The sequence below is a fragment of the Sciurus carolinensis genome, chromosome 8 (assembly GCF_902686445.1).
Source record: "Sciurus carolinensis chromosome 8, mSciCar1.2, whole genome shotgun sequence".
Classification (NCBI taxonomy): Eukaryota; Metazoa; Chordata; class Mammalia; order Rodentia; family Sciuridae; genus Sciurus; species Sciurus carolinensis.
Window position 1 is genome coordinate 68,745,889 of NC_062220.1, and position 25,256 is coordinate 68,771,144.

The 25,256-nt window shown below is 37.6% G+C and overlaps 1 protein-coding gene across 44 annotated transcripts in view; it reads right to left on the reverse strand.

Annotated features, from left to right (window-relative positions):
• Nrcam (neuronal cell adhesion molecule) overlaps nt 1-25,256 on the reverse strand; it is a 273,474-nt gene that overhangs the window by 32,513 nt on the left and 215,705 nt on the right. For 33 of the 44 annotated variants that reach the window (XM_047560508.1, XM_047560513.1, XM_047560524.1 and 30 more), the window contains 10 exons: nt 24,240-24,351; nt 20,857-21,041; nt 19,272-19,403; nt 10,748-10,891; nt 8,806-8,917; nt 7,276-7,442; nt 7,036-7,183; nt 4,971-5,095; nt 4,518-4,547; nt 2,973-3,074 (listed from right to left, as the gene is read on the reverse strand). In XM_047560508.1, the coding sequence (XP_047416464.1) occupies nt 2,973-3,074; nt 4,518-4,547; nt 4,971-5,095; nt 7,036-7,183; nt 7,276-7,442; nt 8,806-8,917; nt 10,748-10,891; nt 19,272-19,403; nt 20,857-21,041; nt 24,240-24,351 (1,257 nt within the window). The remainder of the gene's footprint in view (nt 1-2,972; nt 3,075-4,517; nt 4,548-4,970; nt 5,096-7,035; nt 7,184-7,275; nt 7,443-8,805; nt 8,918-10,747; nt 10,892-19,271; nt 19,404-20,856; nt 21,042-24,239; nt 24,352-25,256) is intronic. The other 11 variants (XM_047560521.1, XM_047560528.1, XM_047560518.1 and 8 more) reach the window with 1 other exon arrangement.

Consider the following 25,256-nt stretch of genomic DNA (forward strand, 5'->3'; position numbering starts at 1 on the left):
TTGCTGAGGTGTCACCGGGCACTGTAGAGCACAGTTTGAGAACCACAGTCTACCTGATCTCGGTGCTCCCCCTTGTTCTTTTATATTCCATTTTCAATGAAACAGAGTTAGCTATGATGATGAGCACTTCCCAACCTTACCATGGCTTACCAGGCACTACATAATTCCTGCTCTCGCTCACTGCCCAACTCTTCGACTCTGTGACCTTCCCTCCTACTTCACTTCCCCTGGGTCATTTCACTACAGTAACATTGGCTTCCCAGCAGACATGTCTCATCTCAGGGCATTGTTTTTTCCCTTTGCTTTCTCTGGAAAGTTCTTCCTCCAGATAATTTTACAGTGTGCTCCACTGACTTCCTCCTCCTGTCCTGATTGACATACTTAAGTGCTACCTTCTTTGTGTGGCCTTTCCTGACCTCCCTATTCACAGTTATACCCCTGACACCCCCATCTCTTACTCCTAATTGTTTTTTTGATGGGCTAAATGCTGGTGGGCGCGTGTGCACACACACAAGCACACATTTGTAGATAGATATCCATGTGTTTGAGTTCTCTAGGAAGCAGAGGTTATAATAGAAATTAAAGAAATGTATTTAGGGACATGTTCATGGAAGATAAAAGGGAGAGGAAACAGAAGTAGGCAGGAATGGCCTTTAGACCAATGTAGGTCTGATGACTAATGGGAGAGGAGAAGGAGGGAAGAATGAGCAGAAGAGTGTCCAACTGCTCAGTCAAGTCAACAAGGAGCCCCATGGTACAGTTTGCCCATGGGAGGAGTTCTCCATTAGCTATGGCTGTGCTCTAGAACCCTCGCTATGCTTGGTCCCGGAGCACCAGAGGGAGCGTGGCTCCTGGGAACATTACTGATTCTTCAGGAAGGGGCAGCATATGGAGGCTGTCAGCTAGTATCCCGTGCAACGGGTTCTCTCTTGAGGGTAAACTGAGCAGTGTCTTTGTCTTTGCATGGGTGCGTATGTGTACACACATACATGAATGTATTTGTATAAACAATACATAATGACATTATGTGAAATGACATATTATTAATTTTATCATATGTGTGTCCTCATCTGAAATGTATACTCCTTAAGGGCAGAGATTTTTGACTATTTTGTTTTAGGACAATGTCTACTATATAATTTGCAATCAGTAAATATCTGTTGAATGAATGAGCAAATGAGGGAAAGAGCAGAAATGCCTTTAAACCAGTTGGTATCATTTTTTTTTCTATAGTGGCTATACCAATTTACATTTCTACAGTAATGTGTGAGAGTTCTCTCCCTCACCAGCATTTATTGGTTTTGTATTCTTTTGTAAAATTTCCTTTTTTTTTTTTTTTGTGGTGCTGGGAATTGAACCCAGGACCTTGTGCATGTGGTATCATTTTAACATAGGCAAAAAGAGTCTCCAAGAATCCTAACCAGCTAATTCAGACTCATGTGTTGGATTAGCTGGAGATTCAGTCTGTTCTGATCTAGGACACTGAAAACTCAGCTAAGAAAGGCGCACCACTAAGTATAAGATAGAAAAGAAGAATTTGGTGGATTTTTAAGTGGGAATACTCTGCTTTACCTGGAGTTGCAATAAATTAGCACACTTATTATTTCAGAATAATTTTAGATCATCATCAGCAAAGTATTAGAGGTTCCTGCAGTCTACACCCAAAGGCAATCATATATTTCAGGCCTGTGACTATGTCCGCTCTCTTAAGTATCTCTTCAGTTTTGTAATTAAACCTCAAAGCTTACCTCTACTCTTATTATTAACTTATTATTACTCTTATTATTAACTTATTAAGCTTTTCCAGTATCCTTATGGCCTGGCCCCTCATCTGACTTTATTCCCAGGGCTTAAGGCATCAAGGTGAGGAGCTGACACTGTTGAATATCACACTTTGTAGCAGGAAACAGTTGGGAAAAAAGGACCTATTTGGAAGTTAATAGCCTGATGTCTACACCTACTTCTGGTACCAACTGTGGGTTTGAAGTGATTTTACTCATTGAGTTAGTAGGGGCCTTTTGTGCGCCTGCTCCTCCTATCCTTTTTCCAGGAAGTAATGGGAAAATTGAATAACTAACTTCAGATCCATCTTCCTACTGTGGTAGAAAACCAAGGTGGTTGTGCACACCTGTAATCCCGGTGACTTGGGAGGCTGAGGCAGGAGGATCACAAATTCAAAGTTAAGCATGCAAAGTGAAATAAGCCAATCCCCAAAAAACCAAAGGGTGAATGTTTTCTCTGATATGTGGAAGTGAACCCATAATAGGTGGGGGAGGGGAAGAATAGAATTTCAGAGGATTAGACAAATGGGAATGAAGGGAAGGGAAGTGGGATGGGAATAAGAAAGACAGTGAAATGACTCTGACATAACTTTTCTAGGTACATATATGAATACACCATACTGAACGCCACCATCGTGTATATCCCCAGGACTGGGGCCCTAATTAGAATAAGATATATTCCATGCATGTATAAATTTATTCAAATGGACTCTATTTTCCTGTATAACTAAAAAGAACCAATGGGGGGAAAAAAAGTTCAAAGTTAGCCTTAACTACTTAGTGAGGCCCTAAGCAACTGAGTAAGACCCTATCTCAAAACAAAAAAAAAATAGAAAGAACTGGGGATGTGGCTCAGTGGTAAAGTACTCCTGGGTTTGATCCTGGCACCTAAATAAGTAAATAAATAAATAAATAAAAGTTTAAAAATATAAGGTGATTCTTATAGATCTTAAACAGAAATGACAGTGTATTTGCTCCATTGACATATTCAGAAATTAGTGTCCTGTAAGAAGTTGTAGCCAGGAATCACATCACCTCTGAACAGGGACATACATAAATCTTTTAGTTCTATTGGTAATAAAGTAGAGAATGCCTGTAAGTACCTTCATGAGGAACTGCAGCTGCATATTAGAAAGTGATTCCAAAACAGCCATTAAACTTATCAGTGATAGAGCAAATGACACCACATACTTGTAATAGGGCTGTTGTTGTCATCGCCTGGGGTCCAGGACAGCTGAACACTTTTGTCGAGTTGATTAGTCAATTCTAAATCAAAGGGAGGATTTGGGACATCTGTAGATCAAACACACACATCATGGTTAGCTATCCATTTTTAAGAGCTTCTTCTTTGTTTGTGACACTAGCTATTCCGGGGAGACATCTTAAAGACACAGCACACTTGATGGTCAATGAACATGCAAATGAAGTGAGATGGAAACCACGGAGGGTGCTGGGAACAGCGGAGCACAGCCAAGACATGATGAGCTCTGCTGCTTGCTTTTCAAATGAAGTCATTTGTAACCAAAGCCAGGGAAGTAGACAATTCCGGTTCATCAGCACTCTCAGTGTGTGTCTTCTCATAAACATGATGAGCACAAACATAAAGAGTAATGTCAAAGCTTAATTTTGAAGACATGGGGAACAGAATAGCAAATGCTGGAAAGCACATTCAGGCAAATAGATGCACTGTTAAAAGGAGATTCAAATGTTCTTTCTGAAACATGCTGAATGACAGACTTGGGGACTCCTGAAGAATATATTTTTAAGGGTAGTAGCCCTCGGCATGCATAGGTGTGCTTACTCTCAGACACTGGACACCAGTTGGACAAGGGTAACCCAGAAGCAGGGCTGCCTTATTGAATGGTGCCTCTGGGATCCAGAGTTAACACTCTGCCCTGGGCCTTTTTGAACCTTGCTTCTAGAAGTTATCTCTGGTTCTTGGGGGACTCGAGGCCATATAAATATATGGGCTCTTCTTTCTCATAAGTAGTAAAGCAGTAAATGTCTAACAAGGACAAATTTTATATATAAAATAGTGATACTATGTAAAATCAAGCTGATTTATGATTATGCCACAAAATTAATTTTTGATCAATTATTTATGTGCTGAATGAAGAGAAGGGTTTTCTAAACAAAAAGATTTCTGGAAATGATTTCTATTTTCCAGAGTCAGAAAAGTTTTATGTGTCATTGATGTGCCCTTCCTCTAAGTCTCTCTTTAATGACTTATCTGCTGTGAATGAACACATAAGTCAGTTTTCTCTGACATAAAAGTCAAATGTTTTAACTATTCTTTTTTTTCCCTGTTTAAATTTCTTGAAAATGGACCCAAAACAACATTTATTTTCCAAAACAGACTTTAATAGACTGAAGTAAAATCTAACTTGTAGAATAATATAAGAATTTTTTTTTCATTCTGTAAAATACAGATGACAGCTCTTGATAAAGCCCTGAACTACCTGTTTACTTTACAAGGAAACCATATCAAAGAGGGACTTTTGTCAAATGGGATGATTTTTGTAATAGCACCTGCAATATTTAGGAACAACTGGCAATAAACTCAGTAAAACATTCTAAGGTCATGATGAAGAAATGATTTATTACAGTAAATGAAGGACACAACAATGGACAGATCCCTTTTCCTTAAAAAAAAACCATGATGTGATAAAGAAAAAAAAAATTTTTTGGCAAATGTGAAATTGACAGAAAACAGAGAAAGAAGACTCATTAGTTTACCGTAAATGGGAGCTGGAGTTGGAGTAGGAGCTAGAAAGGACATTAATATAAAGGATTTTAATCAAAATTAGTAATGGAAAGATACAAGATAGCACAAGAAGACAAAGACCGCACATGACTAAGGTTATAAAATTAAGCCGTATGCTTAGCTGTGAGATATGGCATTTATAAACACTCAATAACAATTTAGTAATAAAACCCCTTAACTTTTAAATAAAAGTAGATTATTTCCCCCAATTTTCTCATAAAAATGACTCCAATATCCACCATTTTATTATCTCAGTCTGCTACAGAGCTTATCCCGAAATAATCACCTTGAACGCATCTTTCAAAAAAGAAAAAAACTACAGTTTTAAAACTGTAATGAGCAAACATTTAATATTTACAATTTCCCTTTTTCTTTTCAACCTAATATGGGGAAGCTGGCTGTGTTGTATTTGTTCTGGTTCTTACCAACAACGCTGAGCACGGCACTTGCAGAAACATTGTCCAGAGTTGTGTTGGCCACACAAGTGTAGGTCCCACCATCATCGTCACTTACATCTGCCACCACCAAATGATCCTTGTTGACAGTGAACCTGCAAATATAACATGCTCAGAACAGCTGACATGGACTGCCAACCACACCCCAGGACTGCCTTACTGCCATGAAAGAAACTCTGTGATTGACAAAACAGAATATGTATTACTTCACTAATGGGTTAGAGTTGAAAACAATTAGAATGAATTAGAATCTTGGGTTAGGAGAGATATTAAGTGTAATGGCTTTCAACCAAGCCTCTGGTGTCTTAGCAGCTGCCTCAAAGCCCCCAGGGCAAAACATCACATGATAGCCCATAAATATATACTATTATTGTGTGTCAATTTTAAAAATTTTAATAAAAGTCCCCAGGGGCATCCTGAGGTGAGGTAGGGGCAACTCACCTCTCCAGTTACCCCTGGTAGAGTGCTTGATGAAGGCTACTGTTAAGAAACATCTGAAAACTACTCATTAACTTAATTCTATCAAAAATGCATATTTTAAAATAATCTATTATTTACTACAGTAATTTTGTGTCATTTTAAACACATGCATAAAGTCTCATAGGAGAAAGTAAATTCTATCTGTTTTCTTACTAGACACAGGAAGATTCAGATCAGCAATCTCCATTGAGAGTTTTTTAGAGGTTACTTTCAGACATGAAAAATTGCTCCATGGGTCAAAAGTCAATGTATGTAGGACTCATGTCTGATTTTAATGAGGCTACATAAATCATAAACTGTCTTCCCAGGTAATTTCCAAGTTAAAGTTCAACTGACTTAACCCGATGGTCATTTCTTCCTATTTCCTTCTCTTTTTTAATCAACTTAGATTCCACAAATAAAATTGACCAAAAATGTATGATTACGCAAATGGTATGCTGTTACTCCATGTACAAACAGAAACAACATGTATCCAATTTGTTTACAATAAAAATAAATTTTAAAAAAATGCAAAAAAAAAGAAAAAAGAAATGATGTATGTCTGAAATGATACAATTCCAATTACCCTGATGTAATCAGTATACATCATATATATGTATTGTGATGTTATGCTTTACCTCATAAATATAATTACCATGAGTTAAAAATTAAAATGCATTTTTAAATGCTTTCCTTGACTTTTGAATGTTTCAGTTGTTGAAGAACAATTTTTGCTGTATTCATTCTTAAAGTGATTAAATACATTTATACTGTTAAAAAATAAAAATAAAAAATAAATAAAATTGACCAAAGCACGGAACTAGATGGAAACCCTGGGCACTAGAGCAGAAGGCCACACAGGTCTTTTGGGGACATTACCAAGCAACAGGGCTCCACTGAGACACCACAGGTTTAGATCAGCTGCAAGAAAACTATGGAAACCGTTTCCACTGGAATACACACCACTCTTGAGTAGGGGGCAACACTTGTGTCCACTGTCATTGCTAAAGCACATATCCAGCTCTGTGTACTCACCAGTTTACTATGTCAAATTGAGGGCCTGAGTTGGAAAACACTGTGACCTTTCTTCAACTTTCTTCAAGTTCAAGTTAAAGGACTGCAACACATGTTTTTTTTTTTTTTCTTTTCCTTCCCCTTCCACTTGTGTTAGGTAAAATCAAAAGAAAACAAAACTCAAGGATTTCCACCCTCTGATGCTTAGAGATTGTATTTCTGCTTTTTTTGTAGAATGGAACTGAAAACATCTGTTGAGACTTCTCTGTTTAAGGTACAAAATAACGATGTTGTCCAAAGCCTAAAAGGTTTTTCCTATCCCAAATTACATAGGAGACACACACACAAAGCTAAACTAACATTCTCAGGGTCTTATTTCAATGGCTCAATTCCTTTTTGGTTCAAATATTTTACAGTAGGGAGAAAATGCATATCTCTTTACTTTGCACGTAGCAAACTTCAGAAACTAAAAGCATCACTATTAAGTCGCTATATAATAAACCTTTAGCTCAAGAGCAGCTTAGGGAGAGAACAAAGAGAAAGAAAAATTGTCTTCAAATACCTTTCATCGTTGGGCAGCTCGCTGTTGTCCTTCAACCACGTGACAGTGGGGACTAAGGTGTGATCATGCTTCACTTTGCATTCAAAGGACACTGTGCTCCCTCTTTGTACAACTGCATATTCAGGCTGTTTGATGATCCTCGTTGGATCTGAAATCCAGTTATTGTTAGCCATTGGCCAAGCTGGAGAAGTGGCTCAAAGTCACAGGATACTTGAAAAAAATTTCTGACTTCTGTCTTACCTTTGATTTCCAAGTGAACATCATTCTTTGCCATCCCTAATTTGTTCCGTGCAACACATGTATAAGTTCCTGAACTATCCTTTTGGGCCACAGGAATTTCCAAAGTTCCATTTTCATGTAAAACATAAATGTCTTCATGAAGAGCACTTCCTTTGGCTCCTTTAAACCTTCATTACAGAAATTATCATGATGAGAATAAAATGCCTCATAATTGGAAGTCAAACATAAAGTGCCATGCTCAAGGTCAGCACAACCATGATCTACAGTACAGTGTCAAGTTCAAAGATATCTGGAATTTGCACAAGCACAATGAATGCTCAAATGTCAGGAGGTAAATATAAAGACAAGACTGGAAAAGTCAACAAAAATGATGTTTGCAGAATTAGGCTGATAATACATAAGTCAACTTATAATTTTTATGAGAGATCCATAATTTAATAAACATATTATTACCTATTTTAAACTAAATAGGTGCTAAAATAGGCAAAAATAAGATTATTCCTTTTTACCTTTCTCCCCCCAACTGTGATGTATTTGTAACTCTATCTGCCTGCTGCAATTTTAAGGAGATTTTGATTTCAAGGTTATACGGATTGTGATTTTGTATGTCTGAATAGGAAAATATTCAGGGAGAATAAAAAAGCATGAATGTCAGATGGGAGAAGTGAAGATGGATGGAAAAGGATGAGGGGAAGTCAAACTACTATATAAATGCAAATCTTGTCACCTTCCTGAGGAAATCTGCACTAGCATCTATTTTCTGTCCTCTGTGGTTAAGGTGAGGGCCTGGGGAGATTTTCCTTCAACCCTATACCGGACTTCATTCTCATCTCAGTAGCTGAAGTTCAGTACAGAATCTGGAACCTCAGGGATGATCCACAAATGTCCGTTCCAATCATCTTTTACTACCTCATTGTCAGCACTTGCTTATCCTGGCCTTGTCTCTCCCCATCTCCTGTAAAGCCAGCAAGCTAGTTTCAGGAGGAGGAGGATGTATTCCAGGAGTAGTTTGTGAAAGGGGATGGTCTGAAGTGGGGAGTAAAAGGACACAGGAGAGCTTGGCTAGACCCAGGTCAGGAAGATCTGGTGGGGGAGGAACTACAGAGAAATCCTAGTGGTAATAATTTCTGTTTAGTTTACATAACCTTTCCCCCACACCCTACATGATATTTTATTATCAAGGGAAGTCTCCCAACCAGTCCATTCGGACACTATTCATGAAGTCCCAGGTGATGTCTACGACATTGTTAAATACAGCAACCGTAAATCTTAAATTAAAAAAACAAAAACAAAACATTTACTACCTTTGAGGTTGGTACAATGTGCTGCTGAATAAGTTTTATGTGTGAAAGTATTTAGCACAGAGCAAGCAGTTAATAAATATTTGTGCATGAATGAATGAATTTGATGGTGAATAGCAAAACAGCACTGGGTTTCTGCTGTTTGTTCTCTGACTAAAGCCCAGCATGTTTAGAATGCAAAGACTTTAGCAAATGCAAGTGTTTAACAACAAATAGGGCCACTACTTACCACTCAATGGTAGGCAGAGGAGACCCAAAGAAGACACAATCTAGCAAAGCAGGCCTGTTCGCAATGACCTGGTAGAGAGTATTTGAAGCTGTGAGGATTCGTGGTGGCTCAGCTAAAAACATTTAAAAGGCACAGTAAATATTAGAACACATCTTAGGCTTACAGTGTATTTACTGCATTTTGTTTTAAGGTCATTAAAGTTTACGGTATAGTACAACCAACAAGTCTCTGCCCTTATGTTCCTGTCAGGTATGACTACCATTCACTCATGGTGAAAAAAAATAATTTTCCTTTCTTTGATCCAGTACCTTACTGAAGCATTATTTAACTGCTGATTTACTTATCTCTATCTCCTATGTTACTCTGAGTCCCTTGCAGTCAAGGAATGTGACTTTTTAATCATTTTATCCTCATCACAGTGTCTGGCACAAAAATAACAGCCAAGTATATTTCCTTTGAATGACTGATGCATCATCACCCCAGTGGGAATGCTGAGGAATAAATACACTGACAGAAAAATGAGAGTGCTGAGTGTGGTGGTTTAAATATGGAGAAGACTAAAAAGCTTCTTCCAGCCAAGAAAATACAGTGAAGAAACAACAAAAAGATGGGAGAAAATATTGGCATACCATACATCTGATGAGGGACTAACATCCAAACATATAAGGAGCTCAAACAATTCAATGGTACTAGAAAACAAATAATTCAATTAAAAGATGAGCCAAGGATCTAAATTAACAAAAGAAGACATACAAATGGCCAAGAGGTATATATGAAAAAATGCTCAAGACCACCAGCCATCAGAAAAATGCGAACTTTAACCACAATGACACATCTATCACTTGATAACTGTTAGAATGACTATTATCAAAAAAGAAGCAAATCCTGTCATTTGTAAACACCTGGTTGAATATGGAGGACAATATGTTAAATGAAACAAGCCAGATTCAGGAAGACAAATACTGCAAAATTTCATTGGTATGTGGAATCTAAAACAGAATACAGTGAAGTAGAGAGAAAAAAAATGAAGAAACAAAAAACCAGAAGTCAAAACTGCTTCCTTAACATCCACCAGTATCTTAACCACTTAGTTCTTCATGTGATTAATCACCTCCATTTCAAGCATAAAGAAAAAATAACAAGTATTGACTGGCTTCCTGGTGTTGATTTTGTTTGAAAAGAGAGCAGAGTAATCTTAAAGAGTTGAAGTATGACTCTTTGGTACCATAAGACTCCTTTTTGCATAAATTTTGACAAATGTGGATTTTTCCCCCAGTCTGAAAAATGCAACATTCACATAAACCACCTATTTCAGAATATGCTTGAGATCTACATTGTCATAGTTTTCTGAACATATTTTAATGAATTAAGCTAACGTACATCTGTGATTTGGATAATGGCCAAGCATTAAAATTAATAGTTCGGGCTGGGATTGTGGCTCAGTGGTGGAGTGCTTGCCTATATGCATGAAGCACTAGGTTCAATCCTCAGCACCACATACAAAACTAAATAAAATAAAGTTAAAAAAAGCTAAAAATTAAAAAAAAATAGTTCATTTTCAAAAACTCAGAATCATGAAATTGTTATTGAACTAGTCAGTTTCTAAGGATGGAAGAGCAGGGTTATTTAGTTGCAAATAGCAAACAAAAGCTATTTTCCTTTTGAGGGATTAGACACTTACTTTAACCATCTGTGAATGGACTAGCCTATCTGATTATTTTCTACAATGCCATTATACCAGTTGTGTTATGAAAGAACATTAAGACCTGACTGATATTCTTTAGGCCAAATATTTAATCTTATCCACCTTCATATATTCCTTATAGTTTCAGGTACCGTGCATTGCATTTAATAGGTGCTAAATATATTTTTGCTGAATGAGTAGAAAATAACAGTAGTCATTAATTTAATTTGCCATGTCTTTAATAAAGGGAGAGCTTACCGAGCACATTTACAAATGCATTTGCCAATAAATATCCATATTCATTAGAGGCATTGCACTGATAAACTGCACTTGATCTTTCTTGAACATTTGAAAAAATAATGGTATCACCATCTATTTTTCTGCTGGGGTCATCAGGAGCAACTGTTGGGTGTAAAGATAGAAAGTGTATTATTTATTTCTTTCTCCCTAAAGGACACATATTAACCTTACAAATCTTGAGGTCTATGTTACATAAGTAGGGCAGAAATTCAGACTGCTCTAGGCATATGAAGCAAGAAGATGAATTCAGGCAGAATCCATTTTTCCAACTCAGAATTTAGTTACCACATGGTGTTTAGGTACATGTACAGTATTTATTTAGTCTTAAGTTGATTGATTCTGTAACACTAAATATTATTTTGAGAGGTGCAGAAAAGAAAGCACAAGTTTAGGTGAGAAAAATGCACAAATTCTGAAAAAAATATTGTTTGATTCACAACGAGGAGGCAAGTTAACTACGAAAAAAGGTAACAACAGCTATGCAAAAACTAGAGTCAATGCAGCCCATCTATACCTGTCCCTTTTAAGAACCTCTTCTTGAAACAAACAAATAAATAAGTACATAACTAAGTATAAGGCTAATAATCAAATGTGAAAATATTTATTTTCCTGCTTTGAAAATTCCTGGGGCTAATGTAGAAATCAGTTGTGTAAATTTTCTCTTAAAGTCAGCATTTTCAGCTAAATCCCTCAAGTACTTAAAACGTGCTATGAATGGGGTTGATCCTTATTGAAGTGGAATAGAGTTGGCGGGTAATAGAATATGTAAGGATTTAGTCCAAGGCATGCCCAGCAATTTAGAATTGCTGTGTTATTAGAGATGAATTCCTGCTTTTTTGTGTGTGTGTGTGAATTCTAAACCCTAGGTTATGACCTTACATGGCTTTGAAAGTACACTGTCTCAGCACACAGATCCAAATGAAAACTAAATAATAGCACCATTTTTTCTGAACTTGGCAACTTGAACCAGTTAAGAGAACTTTACTTTCATTCTAAACACCATTTTTTTTTTACCCTCTGATGATAGGAAAATAGGAAAATGATATGCATCTAAGACGTATTTATTGCTGAAATTTAAAAAAATTGGTTTATCTGTGACCTTTTAACTCCTTTCAATAAATATAAACCAAACTATAGTTATTCATCATTTTATTACACATACTCAAAGTATTGTGCTCACTTATTCTACAATAACATTTTTACTGCTGCTGCAATTCACCACAAACTTAGTAGCTTAAAACAGCACAAATTTATAACTATTCAGTTCTGTAGATTGGAAGTCTGACAAGAGTCCCAATAAACTAAAATCAAGGTACCAGCAGGTCCATGGTCTCCTCCTCCACCTTCAAAGCCATCAGTGTTGCATCCCTCTGATCTTTCTTTTGTAGTCCCAGTTCTCTCTGACCACAGCCAGGAAAAGAATTCTGCTTCTGAGGGCTTCTGTGATTAAACTGGGTCCAAACCAGGTAATGCAGGATAATCTCCACATTTCAAAGTCTTAACCTTCATTAATGTGCAAAGTTTCTTTTGCCATGTTAAGTAACATAGTCAGTTTCCATGGATTAGGATGTGGATACCTGGTGGGGTGGGGCATGATTTTGCCTACCACATATTCTTTTACTTTGTTTTTCCAGTACTGGGGATGGAATCCATGGGTGCTTTACCACTGAGTCACATTCCCAGCTGTTTAAATTTTTTTTTTTTTTTTTTTGAGACAGGTTCTTGCTAAATTGCAGAGGCTGTCCTTGAACTTTTGATCCTCCTGTGTTAGCCTGGTGAGTAGCTGGGATTACAGGTGTATACCACCCAGTCCAACTTCTGCCTACTACACACTCTATCACATTGATAGCCTGAAAATCTTTTAGATGTTTTGGACCAGAATAATCTAAAAATGCATCTAAAATTAAAGCTTAGAACAAAGTTTTTAGCTTCCAAGGATTCTTAAAACTCCAATTCAGGAACTACTCTTAATAGACAGATTAATGCCTTCATTCCTGAGCGCACATGAGAGATAGTTTTACAAAAGTAGTTGTTAAACACTGATCACAATCAATAGCTAACTTATCAAATCATCTTAGATACTTCAGTTAGTGGTTGTTCAGTTAGTGGTGGGGGTGTATTAAGATGCTTTGAATTGACTTCTTAGCTCACATTTGCTGTTTTTAACTTTAATAACTTCAAAATTGCCTTTTTCCCAACCAAAAAACAAACACAAGGCATAATTTCTTCAGTAGGCTGTGGATTCATCAACAAATGACAGGAATGTCACACTGGCCTGGGAAGTGAAGCTGAGCTGGGCAGCCTTGGACCTGCTAATGTGTACATTAGGACAGTCGTGCTCTTTGTCCCAGATGGCAATCTTGTACCATCAGGTCTTTCTGACTCATGCTCTCAGGGATACCCATCCACTACCTCAACGAGGCATGCTGGAACACAGAGCAGCATTTCTAGAGATTTCTGTTGGTTATTCTTAGCCTGTGTGGACCCAGAACCTGTCTACTCAGTATTGGGACTCTTCAGAGAGCTCTGGTGCCAAGCACATACCCACCCTGAATGTACTTCTGTGGTTATACCAGGTAGTGTAATATAGTGGTGTGTATCTCAGAGCAGAACTCTGGGCCAAATCTTTCTGGATGGGTGGCAGACTGTGTGAGAAAGGATCCTCAAATTCCTTGAGTATATTGCACTCTTAAGAAAGTCACATTATCATATGTTCAATGGATATAAAGCTCTAGTTTTTGCAAGATTCAAAAGGTCTGGAGACTTGTTATCCAACAATATGTATATATATAACACAACTGAACAGTGTACTTAAAGTGGCTAAGATGATAAATTTTGTTGTTTTTTTAAAGCATAATAATATTAATATTAATAATAATAATAATAATAGTTATACTACTGTGATCATGGAAGACATAGCTCAATTGACAAAGCTGGAAGAATGATTTTTCCCAAGTGGAGACTCATCAATCACAAACATACCTCATTTCTGTAGCTTGGAGTTGTGTTTTCCTTTGGTATCAACTCTTTGGGAAGATGTCTTTACCCAAAAGCCATCTGATTATATTTGCTTTGTTTATACTAAATGGAGCAGTCTTCAAATATTTATTTTTGGCAAGATATTTTGGAATAAAACAAACTCTTTTAGTACAAGTAATGAATATGCAAATCTTTCTCCATGGATGTTTGGGCTACATTTTCCTTTAAGCACTTATTAAAAACTGCAAACCACACAGGAACTACCACAGTGACAGATGGAAGCTCAGTTGGTAGCTGGACACAGAATGAAATCACTAGTGCGGAGACATCTGAAGCCCTGGGATACTGTGCTGGTTCTGGGGTGGGAGTAACTTACCAGCTCACACACCCAAATTACCTAAAGGAGTAATAACTCATTCTGGGAACAACCAAATTCATTTGTTGTAAATGAACATTTGGAGAAAGACACTAAAGGGCACAGAATCACCACATATAATTTGAAGGCCCAAAGGTGAGGTCCAGAATGAGGGTAATAGTTTTCAGAAAACATTTTCCTAGAGTTAGGAAAAGCTTACTCTTGTGACATAGCTGGCTAAATCTTTTAAAATTTTTTATAACTATTGCATAATTCATTTTACAAAGAACTTTATGAACAAAGTTAATCAGATAGTATATGCACTTTGGATGTGAGAAACTATAGACAGGAGAACTTAATGTTTTGTTTAAATGCAAGTAATGCTCAGGTTTTCTGAGTTGGTCAACTTTATAAAAATTTCCTGGAATTATGAGCATTTCAGAATATGGCAGAATCAATTTTTGGGTGGCGTTGAATTTTCCTTTTCATCTACTTTTCCATCCCCTTAAGGAGAACCAACCAAGCCCCTTATCTTTGAGAAAACAAAGAAGGAAGATGTTTTGATAGAATCTCAGGAATATCTTCTAGTGGGTCTCATTTCCTGGCTGCTTTCAGTGTGTTACTGGCTTTTAGTATGAATGAAATATGTGATCGTGGCAGGGACCTCCTGCCCTTTCTTGTCACCTTTGTTCTTTTCCTTTCCCATATCTGAGAGGAAAGAGGCCTCTCAACATAAGAATGTGATATTATATATGTTTCATGCTGGATGGCCTGAGATCTAACAACTCACATGAGAGATGATTAAAGACCTGCAGGTGTCAGACTCTCCCACCACCTCCTGGGACAGAGATAGGAATCATGGAGTCCACAGTCTCATCCTTGGGGTTCACTAACAGGATAGCATGGGCTTTCCAGTGGGGAAGGCAGGGAGGAGAGAGGAACTTATAAACACTCATCTATCCTGAGGAGAGTACAGAAATGCTTTATCCATCCTGCTGGCAACAAGCTCTTTTTCTTTCTGGTTCTGCAGTATGCATAGTAAAACTAAGTTCTTTGGCATCAGTTCTTATAGCTTATTTTTGACTCCTGTAGATTGTTTTGTAAACATTCTGGGTGGTTTGTGGGCAAATTCCATATTTAATACCACCTATTAGTTACTTCAGGGAAAGTTGTAAATAACTCAGACCCAGTGTGACAGAGCTTTAGAAGTCATTGAGATAATGCACCCAGGTGTGATCTGGAGTTGATCCTTTCAGTTTGTAAAATAGAAGTTTGCAGGTCTGAAGTGCACAGCCACAGACCAATAACTCATTTTGCTAGCAGTTCTCATCTTAGCCCTCCCTCACCCTGATCCTGTTTCTCCTTTTACAGTATTTGTGTGTACCTGGCAGCCAGAACCTACAGAGAGACAGGAGGCAGTCAGTGTCTTTGAGTGATAGCCCATAGAACAGTGGGTGGGAGGCTGTGTGTCTGGTAGTAGGGGCCCCTGACTGTGTCTCTGCTGGGTGGCACAGAGGATGGACCTCAGGCACCTGGCAGGGATACTGCAGGGCTTCCTGCATGATGGTACTGCAGAGGCACAGCTGTACCCTGGCTCCAGCTGCTGGTCCACCCACAGTTTCTGAAGTCTCTTGGGTAGGAGGTGTTGTCAGCAAGCCAGCTGGTGCCCCCAACCAACTTCTGGGGCCTATTCTAGGCCCCTGTGAAGGCTCATAATCCTTTCAGGGCTTATTTGTGCCACCACGTAGGGCAGCACTATTGCTATTGGTCCTACCTTTGCCTCCTCACATTTCTCTGCCATCCTTTCCCTACACCCCAGCAAGGCTGGATGCATCTGTGAGGTGCACAACTCAACAAACTATAGACAAGAAACAAGCTGTTTTCAGAATGGCCCCTGAATCTCAAGGGCAGTTCTGTTTAGGGGGTCTCTAAATTCGTATGGTAATTACCAAGCAGGGTGGGAAGGAAAAGTATAAGCCTACTCAAGCCTCTAATGGATTTTTTTTTTTTCCCAGCATCTTTCTTCCTCATTTACTCCTTATTTTGATTTAGGAGATACCAACTCCTAATCTACAGCGGGGACATATTCACTTTAACTTAGCTGTTTAAGCCTCAGTATCCACTCAAGAGGCCACTCAGCAGAGGGCCAGGGGTGGGGAACAACTTTACCTTGGCAGTGTCATGTGTAGGGGGGGCCAGTCCATCACCTTTCAGTACTAGGAAGTCCATGGCAATCCACGCACTTCCATCTTGGCTGCCTTCAGGAAAGCTTCCCATCACCTTGGTGTAGACACAGCACCTGCTCCCAGCACCACCTGAGGGCCTAGCCCTTGCTTTGCTGCCACACTATGTGGTGTTCCATGGTGCAAACACCAGAGTGACTGCTCTGATGCACACCAGAGGCCAGGGCACCCTAGCTCTTCAGGAGCTGCAGAATTCCCATGTCTGCTCCTGGCCCTTTTCCTGTCCCAAAGGGATTTATAGAACATTTGGGAGATGGAAGGAGATGAACTGACTTGGAAGATGATTTGAGAGGGCTTGTTCTGACTCTTCCTTTTCTGGACCTATTTGGATAATTTGGGGTTACAGAAGAAGGGACCGAATTGTCTCTCTGGGACCACTGCCTTCTTCCACCAAAGGAGGCTTTTGTAGCTGATCCTCCCCACAATACAATTTGTTTAAAGGGAAGGATCTATGAGTCCATTTTCAAAGTTCTTAACACAACTATAACACGGGTTTCCCTCAAAGGTGCTAACTACACTGGTGCCATGGTCTGAATGTTTGTATCCCTCCAGAATTCACACCTTGAAACCTGACTCCCAAGTTGAAACCTAACTCCCACAGTGAGAGTACTGAGATGAGGACTCTGGAGGTGATTAGGTCATGAAGGGTCCACCCTCTTGAATGGAGTTAGTGCCTTATAAAAGGTTTGAGGGAGCCTGTTAGTCCCTTCCGCCAAGTGAGCACACACAGAAGGCACAGACCCTCACCAGACACCAATTCTGTGGGTACCTTCATCTTGGATTCCTAACTTCCAGAACCACAAGCAATACATTTCTGTTGTTTATAAATTATCCAGTTTAAGGTACTTTGTTATACCACCAGGAAGAGACTAAGAGCCAATTTGGAAGGACAATAAACAAATCAGGGGGAAAGAGCAGCCTCATTATTTAATCTCTTACCCTTGTCTCAATTTTCCCTGCTAAGGATTGCATTCTGACTACGTCGCTTGACAGTTTGATCTTGTCAGTATCCCCAGACTCCCCCCATTTTCCCTGCTGAGTGGCTAGATGGAAATCCCTCCCACTTGTGTGTTTTGCTGGGTCTAGCTCTCAGAAGCACATTTAATCTTCCATAAATCACAAAGAACCTCTGAGCTGCAAAACCAGAAAAAAACATGGTGCAAAAGTGCTGAACAAGTTCTATCGCTTACCACTGTTCTGTATGCATCCCTAAGAAAGTCACATTACCATAACACTTCTTTTAGTTATGGTTTTTTTTTTTTTTTCACTTTTTGTCTCAGTTGTCATTCATAATCCCCTGAGAGTGACAGAACCTTCCTGATATTCAACTACAAAGTACACTCTAGTGCTTTTCCTTATCCTGATCATGGCTAAGATTGGGAGTGGAAATACCAGAACCCCACTTACTGGTCTCTGTAGAATCTCTTTTCTCTCAGGAACCTGTTTTCTCTTAGAGTAAACACAGGCTGTCTGATTTGAAGTATCTGATGACTACTATGTTTTGTGACTCGAGTGACTTCCCCAAAAGTACTCACAGAACAAGGTGTGATTACTCAGTCTAATCACACAGTTGTCAAACTTTATGATGAAAAACAGGGACTTGTGCAATCTTAAAAATGCTGGTTGTTTTCAGATCAATCTTAGTGGGGAAAGTCAGTTTCAGGAAAGTCAGTTCAATGGACCTTTTGATTATTTAGAAGTGAAATCAATATTTGATTCTGACTTAGAGGCGATCAGGGGTCGAGCTGCTTTCCACCATAAGCTGAAGGTTTTGTTTATTATGCAGATACTGTCTGCAATATCTTTTCAGATGATTGTGACATCGATTAGGAGGTGAACCCAAGGCCGGGTTTCAAGAACAAACTGACTGTCTCTCTCTGGGTCTAAGAGGACATCTGAACCCCAAGAAGTGGATAATGCTGAGATTCCCCTGCCAGTAGCAGCTGGTGGTGAGTAGGTGGAAGAAGATGACAATAGTGAACTGTGTTCATGCTCATGGCTTAGGAGTCCAGGGGCAATGAGGGGCAAGATCTATTTTGATGTTTTGTCTGCCTTTGCTATAGTTCCCATCTACTAGCTTCAAGCCTCTAGGTAAGTTTTTAAAAATCTGATCTTAGAAGATTAATGGAAGGACCAGTGGCCACCTTTTGGAGGACTATTGTGGGCAGCATAGTGGAAGCTTGGGAAAAGCTGGCTAAGAACCTGCTGGGAGTGGAGCAGCAGAACAGGGAAGGTGGCTGAAGGTGATGGGCACCCCCAGGGTATGTAGGCATCACTTGGGGGTGATCTAGGCAATACTCAGGGAGGGTAAACTGGCAACGGATTGAGCATCCTACCTAAGATCAGGACCAGGGAATGTGTTCTTTATATGTTAAATGGGATGTGACCTCTGAAGACTGGCGAACTTGGGAGCATCTGGGCTACACTCGGGACTGAAAGCTCTTGAAAGTAAGGCAGCTGTGCTTCTTATTCTTGTTATATCTGTTGGCTCTAGGCCTAGTCTCCTCGTCTGTCTCTTCTGATTCCTATGCTTTTTTCCATAAATCACCTGAGGTTTTGAACATAGAAGATAATCTGAACTTTATGGTGATGTTTATTTCTGACAATGTCATTCTTCCCATGTTATAAGGTAAAAAACAGAAGAAATATTGCCAAGTCCTAGTGAAAACATACACACACACCCACACCCCCCCCACATCACTATTTTAATAATATAAATTACTCAAAGTCATAATGAATATCTAAAGGTAATAAAGCGAAACTTTAAAGGTCATTCAGTACCTCTGTTTAACTTCTGTATGACTTACTTCCTTAATCAGAGTTCTTTCACCACAATTGTTCAACTGATAAGAAATAGATATGCTTTGAAAATATCCTGCAACTATAGTCATTTGAAGAAACTTACTTTCTATTGGGACTCCATTTGTTAACCAGCTAATTCTGGGTTTGGGGTTGCCATTAGCTCTACAGATCAGGGTCCCGTCCTCTCCTGGGGACAGCACAAGATTTTGAGGTGCCATGATCCAGTAAGGAGCCGCTTTATTGAAAGAAGAGGAAAAAAAATATGAATCAAATAAGTATAGTAGCAAAAGAATATGTTGAACTATTTAAAGAAAACTAATAATTTTGTGAAACATTGATTGTCTCATTTTTTTTAGAGTGAATAGTGATGTTTCAAATTTTAGATTTTCAAAAGGATGTTTATAGAGATTCCCTTAATGTTTAAACACACTCTAGATCTCTTTGATACAAATTTCATTTTATATAAAAATCAATTGACCATCAAATAGGTGACAGATTTATCTAAGGTTACCGAGCAATTTATGGGTACAGGGAAGGTTAAGAAAATGAATTTAAATTCTGAGCCCTGAAAATTACATAAAAAATGATAAAATTAGGAAGTCCTTTGAGAGACTTTTCATTCTTGAAAAGTTACAAAGGTAGTATATTATGTTCCCATACATCCTTCATCAATTTCTTCTGATGTCAACATCTTAACAATAAGCAAAGTGCAGTTATCAAAACAAAAAATTAACATCAATGCAATACTCTTAATTAAACTATAAACTTTGTTTGGATTTCCCCATTTTCTGCAATAATGTCTTATTTCTGTTCTAGGATCCTGTCCTAGCTACCACACTGCATTGACTTCTTATAGGTCCTTAGCCTCTTCCAGTCAAAGTTTCTTTGTCTTTCCTTGTCTTTCATGACCTTGACACCTATGAAGAATAGTAGTCAGTTATTTGGTAGAATATCTTTCAACTAAGATTTTTCTGATGTTATCTCATGATTAGCTGAAGTTTAGGATTTAAGAATACCCCCGAGGGGATGGACCAACTGGTTGTACCATATTGAGGGAGAACATGAGATCAACGGGACTTCTCAGTGATGCTGACTTTGGTGACTTGGTAAAGGTACTGTCTGCCAAATGTCTCCACTGCAAAGTTAGTATTCCCTAGCATTCCACACTCTGTTCATTGTGTGTCATTAAGTGTGACACACAACTCAGGAAAAGGGAAGTAAGTTCCATCTCCTCTCCTCAAGGAAGTATTAAAAAACCAGTGGACATACTAAACCTTCCCCAGTGATTCATGTTTTGGGAAGAGAAACATTTTGAAGCTTTGCAAATATCCTGTTTCTCTTCAAAATTTGAAGCATACATCAGTGAACTTTGCCTGCAGAAGTTATTCCTATGGGATAATGATGGTGATTTTGTATTTTCCTCATTCCTTCTACATTTATTAAATGGAATTCTGTAAGGAAGATTTGAAGGAGCAAATTTTTAACCTGGTTAAAATGGTTAAAATGCATTATCAATAGCAATAAGAAGAGATTCAAGGTACTGTGAATGCTGATATAAATTTACATTCATCAATGCTGATATAAATTTATATTCATCATTACTTAAGAACATAATCAAAGGTCTATTAAATTTAAGCTTCAGTTCATTGCATGAAAGCAAAAGGAATGCCTCTTAAATAATGATATACCTTTAACTGTGACAGAAATGGTATGATGGATGGCTCCTAATGCATTTTTGGCTATACACTGGTAATTCCCAGAGTCTGCTTCTGAAACATGAACAATCTGTAAGGTTTTCTTAAAGTTCCGATAAAATGTCCGGTTGATGGGTAGTGTTCCATCTTCTTTTATCCAGTAAATAATTGGGGTAGGCCTGATGGGATAAATAATGATGTTACAAAAAATGTTCATCTGTGACTACTTTTGAGGGTGAATTTTCATGCAAGTTTGTAACAAAATCTTTATTTAAAGATTATGAGAAACATACATTTCAATTAGCATTACTTTTATAAGTAATATTCAAAACCTACATTTGAAATGGCAAGTTACCATTTTTATATAACTAGAACTATACTAATTTATGACACACCATAAACTTTGACTTCAATCATACAATGCTGCTAGCATGATTTGCTTTACTGAAGGGACCTAAATATTTTCTTCAAAATCCTGATCAATGAGGAGCTCCTGGGTATTTTTACACGAAGGTATATGTCAAGAGAATTTCAATTAAATCAATGATATTGAGCTATAATTTTTCACCAGCTAAAGTTAAAAATGTACAGAGAAGTTGGGTGTGGTGGTACACACCTGTAATCCCAGCAATTTGGGAAATTGAGGCATAAGGATTAGGAGTTCGTGGCCAACCTTGGCAACTTAGCAAAACCCTATCTCAAAATAAAAAATAAAAAAGGGGCTGGGGCTCTAGCTCAGTGGTGAAGTATCCATAGTTCCCTAGTTCAATCCTCAGTACCAAAAAAAAAAAAAAAAAAAAAAAAAAAGGTACAAAGAAAGGGCTCACAAATATATCTGTGCCCCCAGACTTTCACACATTTCCACAGCAAACATCAAAGAACTTACCTATTCTATATCAGGCTATCTGATGACATAAATTATGTAATTAGAGGATTATTATTCTTTCCTTAATTTCTTTACTAGCAATAGTTAAAAATATGATTTAGCAATTGTTAAGAATTGATCAAATTCATATATTTTACCAATTCTCATCTAGCTATATTTTTTCTCTTTTCTACTTTTTGGATGGTACTAGGGATTGAACCCAGGGGTGCACTACCACTGAGCTCCACAGCCAGTCCTTTTAATTTTTTATTTTGAAACAGTTTTTTGTTAATTGGCCAAAGCTGGTCTCCAATTTGTCATCCTCCTGCCTCAGCCTCCTGAATAGCTGGGATTATAGATATGTTCAACCACCTATGCTTCTTATTAAACCATGAAATATGGAAACAGATGAAAAGTCAGAATACAGGTTCAAAGTTCAATCTTCTAAGTTCCAGCACTATCCTTAAATTTCTCTCTGATTTTGGATCTCTGGCCCCTTTAGGTCTTAGTTTCCTTAGTTGTGTTAATGGGGTTAAGAATGCTTGACTTGATCTAATGATTTCACAAAGTTTTCATGAGGACAAAATAACAATCCATTCAATACAAACATTTCCTAAGCACTGAACTAGATGCTCAGCACAGACTGAGTTGTGTGCTGGGAATGGAATGATGAAGTTTGGTCCAGACTTCCAGAAGATCATAACATTTGTCATTAGAAATGCAAGTTGGTTTAACTGATAGTTTGTAGCATTGGATTGGCTTGGTTTGTTTGAATGAATAGAAATAATTGAGATATATATTTGATGAAATGGCTTCTAAAATTAAAACAAGTTGTGTGAATAAAAAGAGGTACAAGATGAGAAATCATTTTGAAAAATTGAACTACTATATACATGTGGAATCTGACAACATAAGATGTTCTCTCATAGTTAGACTAATTTGTATTTCATATGATCTGAAGGTGAGGGGGGAATAGGGATAGAAGCATAATATCATAGTTTACCCTTCAAAGAGTCATAAATCATTTTGGAGGACTGCTGCTCTATTGAGCAGTTGTTATAAATTTGTAATGTTTTGATTCTTTGAGTCTAATGCTTGTTGTTTTATAAGTGAAAGAGTTCCAATCTTGGTTTTATGACATTCCAGAGTTTTAAAAATTCTTTCATGAATTTTGTGAAATTTCCAAAGACTGACCATACTTTATTTTATATTTTATATAATACAGTTGAATATACCTAATCAAAAAGTCTAAAATCCAAAATGCTCCAAAATTCAAAACTTTTTTGAGTGTCATGTTAGATCATAAAGTCTATGTAAGTTTTACAAAATAAAAAAATCTGAAATCCAAAACACTTCTGGTTCCAAGCATTTTGGGTAAAGAATACTCAACCTGCAAATCATTTGTGGAAAAATGAGTCACTAAATTTTCAGAATAGGAAATTTTGTTTCCAATAGGTTGGAGGTTGGAGATTAAGCCACTTTCTAAAAAAATAATAAAAATTTGATTTTCTTCTTCTTTTTTTTTTTTTTTTGCAAAATGCTGGTGGAAAAGATGAATTTTTAACATATCTTTATAGGAGGTGTTGCTAGTATTCTAAGGAACTGTCATGTGTAGTGTGATTTCCTGACTTGGCCAGCAGAGGTCTCCAAATGCTTCCTGAAGTAGTTATTCCTGGACTCAGGAAAGATCAGGCCACTAAGTGACCAGGTCAAGAACAGCGTGGATCACAAACTGTGAAGGCAGCATACTTCTGGGATCCCATTCAAGACTGTCAGAGGATATGCTCATGTCAATGCACTTGTTCTGGCCAGGGACTGTGTAGAAACTTGCTTGTAATGTAGACCTATCCTAACAGTTGCTCGTGTTTGGGTGTGGTCTTTGCAATGCCCATCAAAGGCACATTAGTTCTGAGGTATGCACAGACGAGACATTTCAAAGAATCAGGGCTTGGCCTTATGACCTATTAATATGAAGGAATGGAAGGGACAATGTGCTAGTTCTGAGGCCAGGCCCTCAGATGCATAGTGTGCTGCTGTTGTTAGGAGAACACGCCAGGATGAAACTCACAGCCAATTGCTCAGCCAACAACCAGCAGACCCTGAGAGTCACAAATCTGCAGCTGAGCTGCCTAGCAGATGCATGAGCATGCTCAACTTACAACACAACTGCCCTGCAGACCTTCAGACAAAGGATCAATAGTAAATAGCAATTATTTTTAAGCTACTAAGTTTTGAGGAAATAGTTTCTTGCAAAATAGCAAAATCATATCTCCTTATTATAACACAGCTATCATGAGGTGACTACTGATACTTATACCAATATGAACACTACTACATCAATAAATTATTTTAACAATGTGAATCATACACTGTACTTTGGAAATAATTACTAAATTTTTCTTGATACTTGATGGAATTAGTATGACAATGACTCTTCCCATGATTGCTTCTTTATCAGTCTTCTACATTTTTATAAAAAATGTCCATTAGGACAAAATATGTGTGAACTCACAGGCCTTCTGCAATGCACTCCAGTGAAAGCACATTTCCTCTTAATTCTTCTTTGTGACTTGCATTGCCTTCTGGAGTTAAAAATGTTGGTGGCCTCTCTTTACTTGATTTAGCTGCAAAAAAGAAAATCAATATGCATAAAAATTATGAATATATATTTCTAGAAACACACTGTCAAAAAACTGTCTAAAACTCTAATCCCTTTTCAAAACCTTTTGGCATTGATTATGAAATTTGTTAGCCTACATCTTACAATTGGCCACCGCTCACTCATTGAAACAGGAATACTGTTTTCTTTTGTACATCCTTTTAGTTCAGGCTAGGTTTTTACAAGTTTTCTGTGGATTGGCAAATTTTCAAAATGTCAACATTAACAGGAAAATGATGTTATCAAACTATATATCCATTAGGACTAGCACACAGCTCAAAAACAAAATTATCTACCTTTTGGAAGATACTAGGTTTTTCAGAAAAGTGTCATAATGGAAGAAGTACTATGGTTTACACTGGGAATAACATTATGGCCAAATCAATTCCCAAACTCAAAGGGTTATAGAAAATAAAACAAACTTAGAGAATTACTGACAGATCTGGCAAATTATATGCCATAAATTAAGAATAATGGTAGAGTTAAATAAATTAAAATTAGTTTCCTCAATGACAAACTAAAGGAGGGCTTAAGTCAGAGACCTTAGGTATATTTATACAGGTTAACTTTTTTGTGAACTCTGTAAAATATGACCTTAACTTCTGAAGGCCTCTTGGAAAAACTTGAAGTAAAAATTATAACATCTTAAAAATCTGTAGCTTTTCTCTGTTTCCAAACTTAAATAAATTATCTACTTGATGTTCACAAAAGCTAAATGAATAGGTAATATATTAATTATTCTCATTTATCAGAAGAAAAAACTAAATACCAGAAAAGGTACTACCCCTGAGAGAAATTAGTTTTCCAAAGAATTTAGAGATTGTAAGGGAAACTTTCTCTTCTAAAGTCACTTTGGAAATGGTCTTGAGG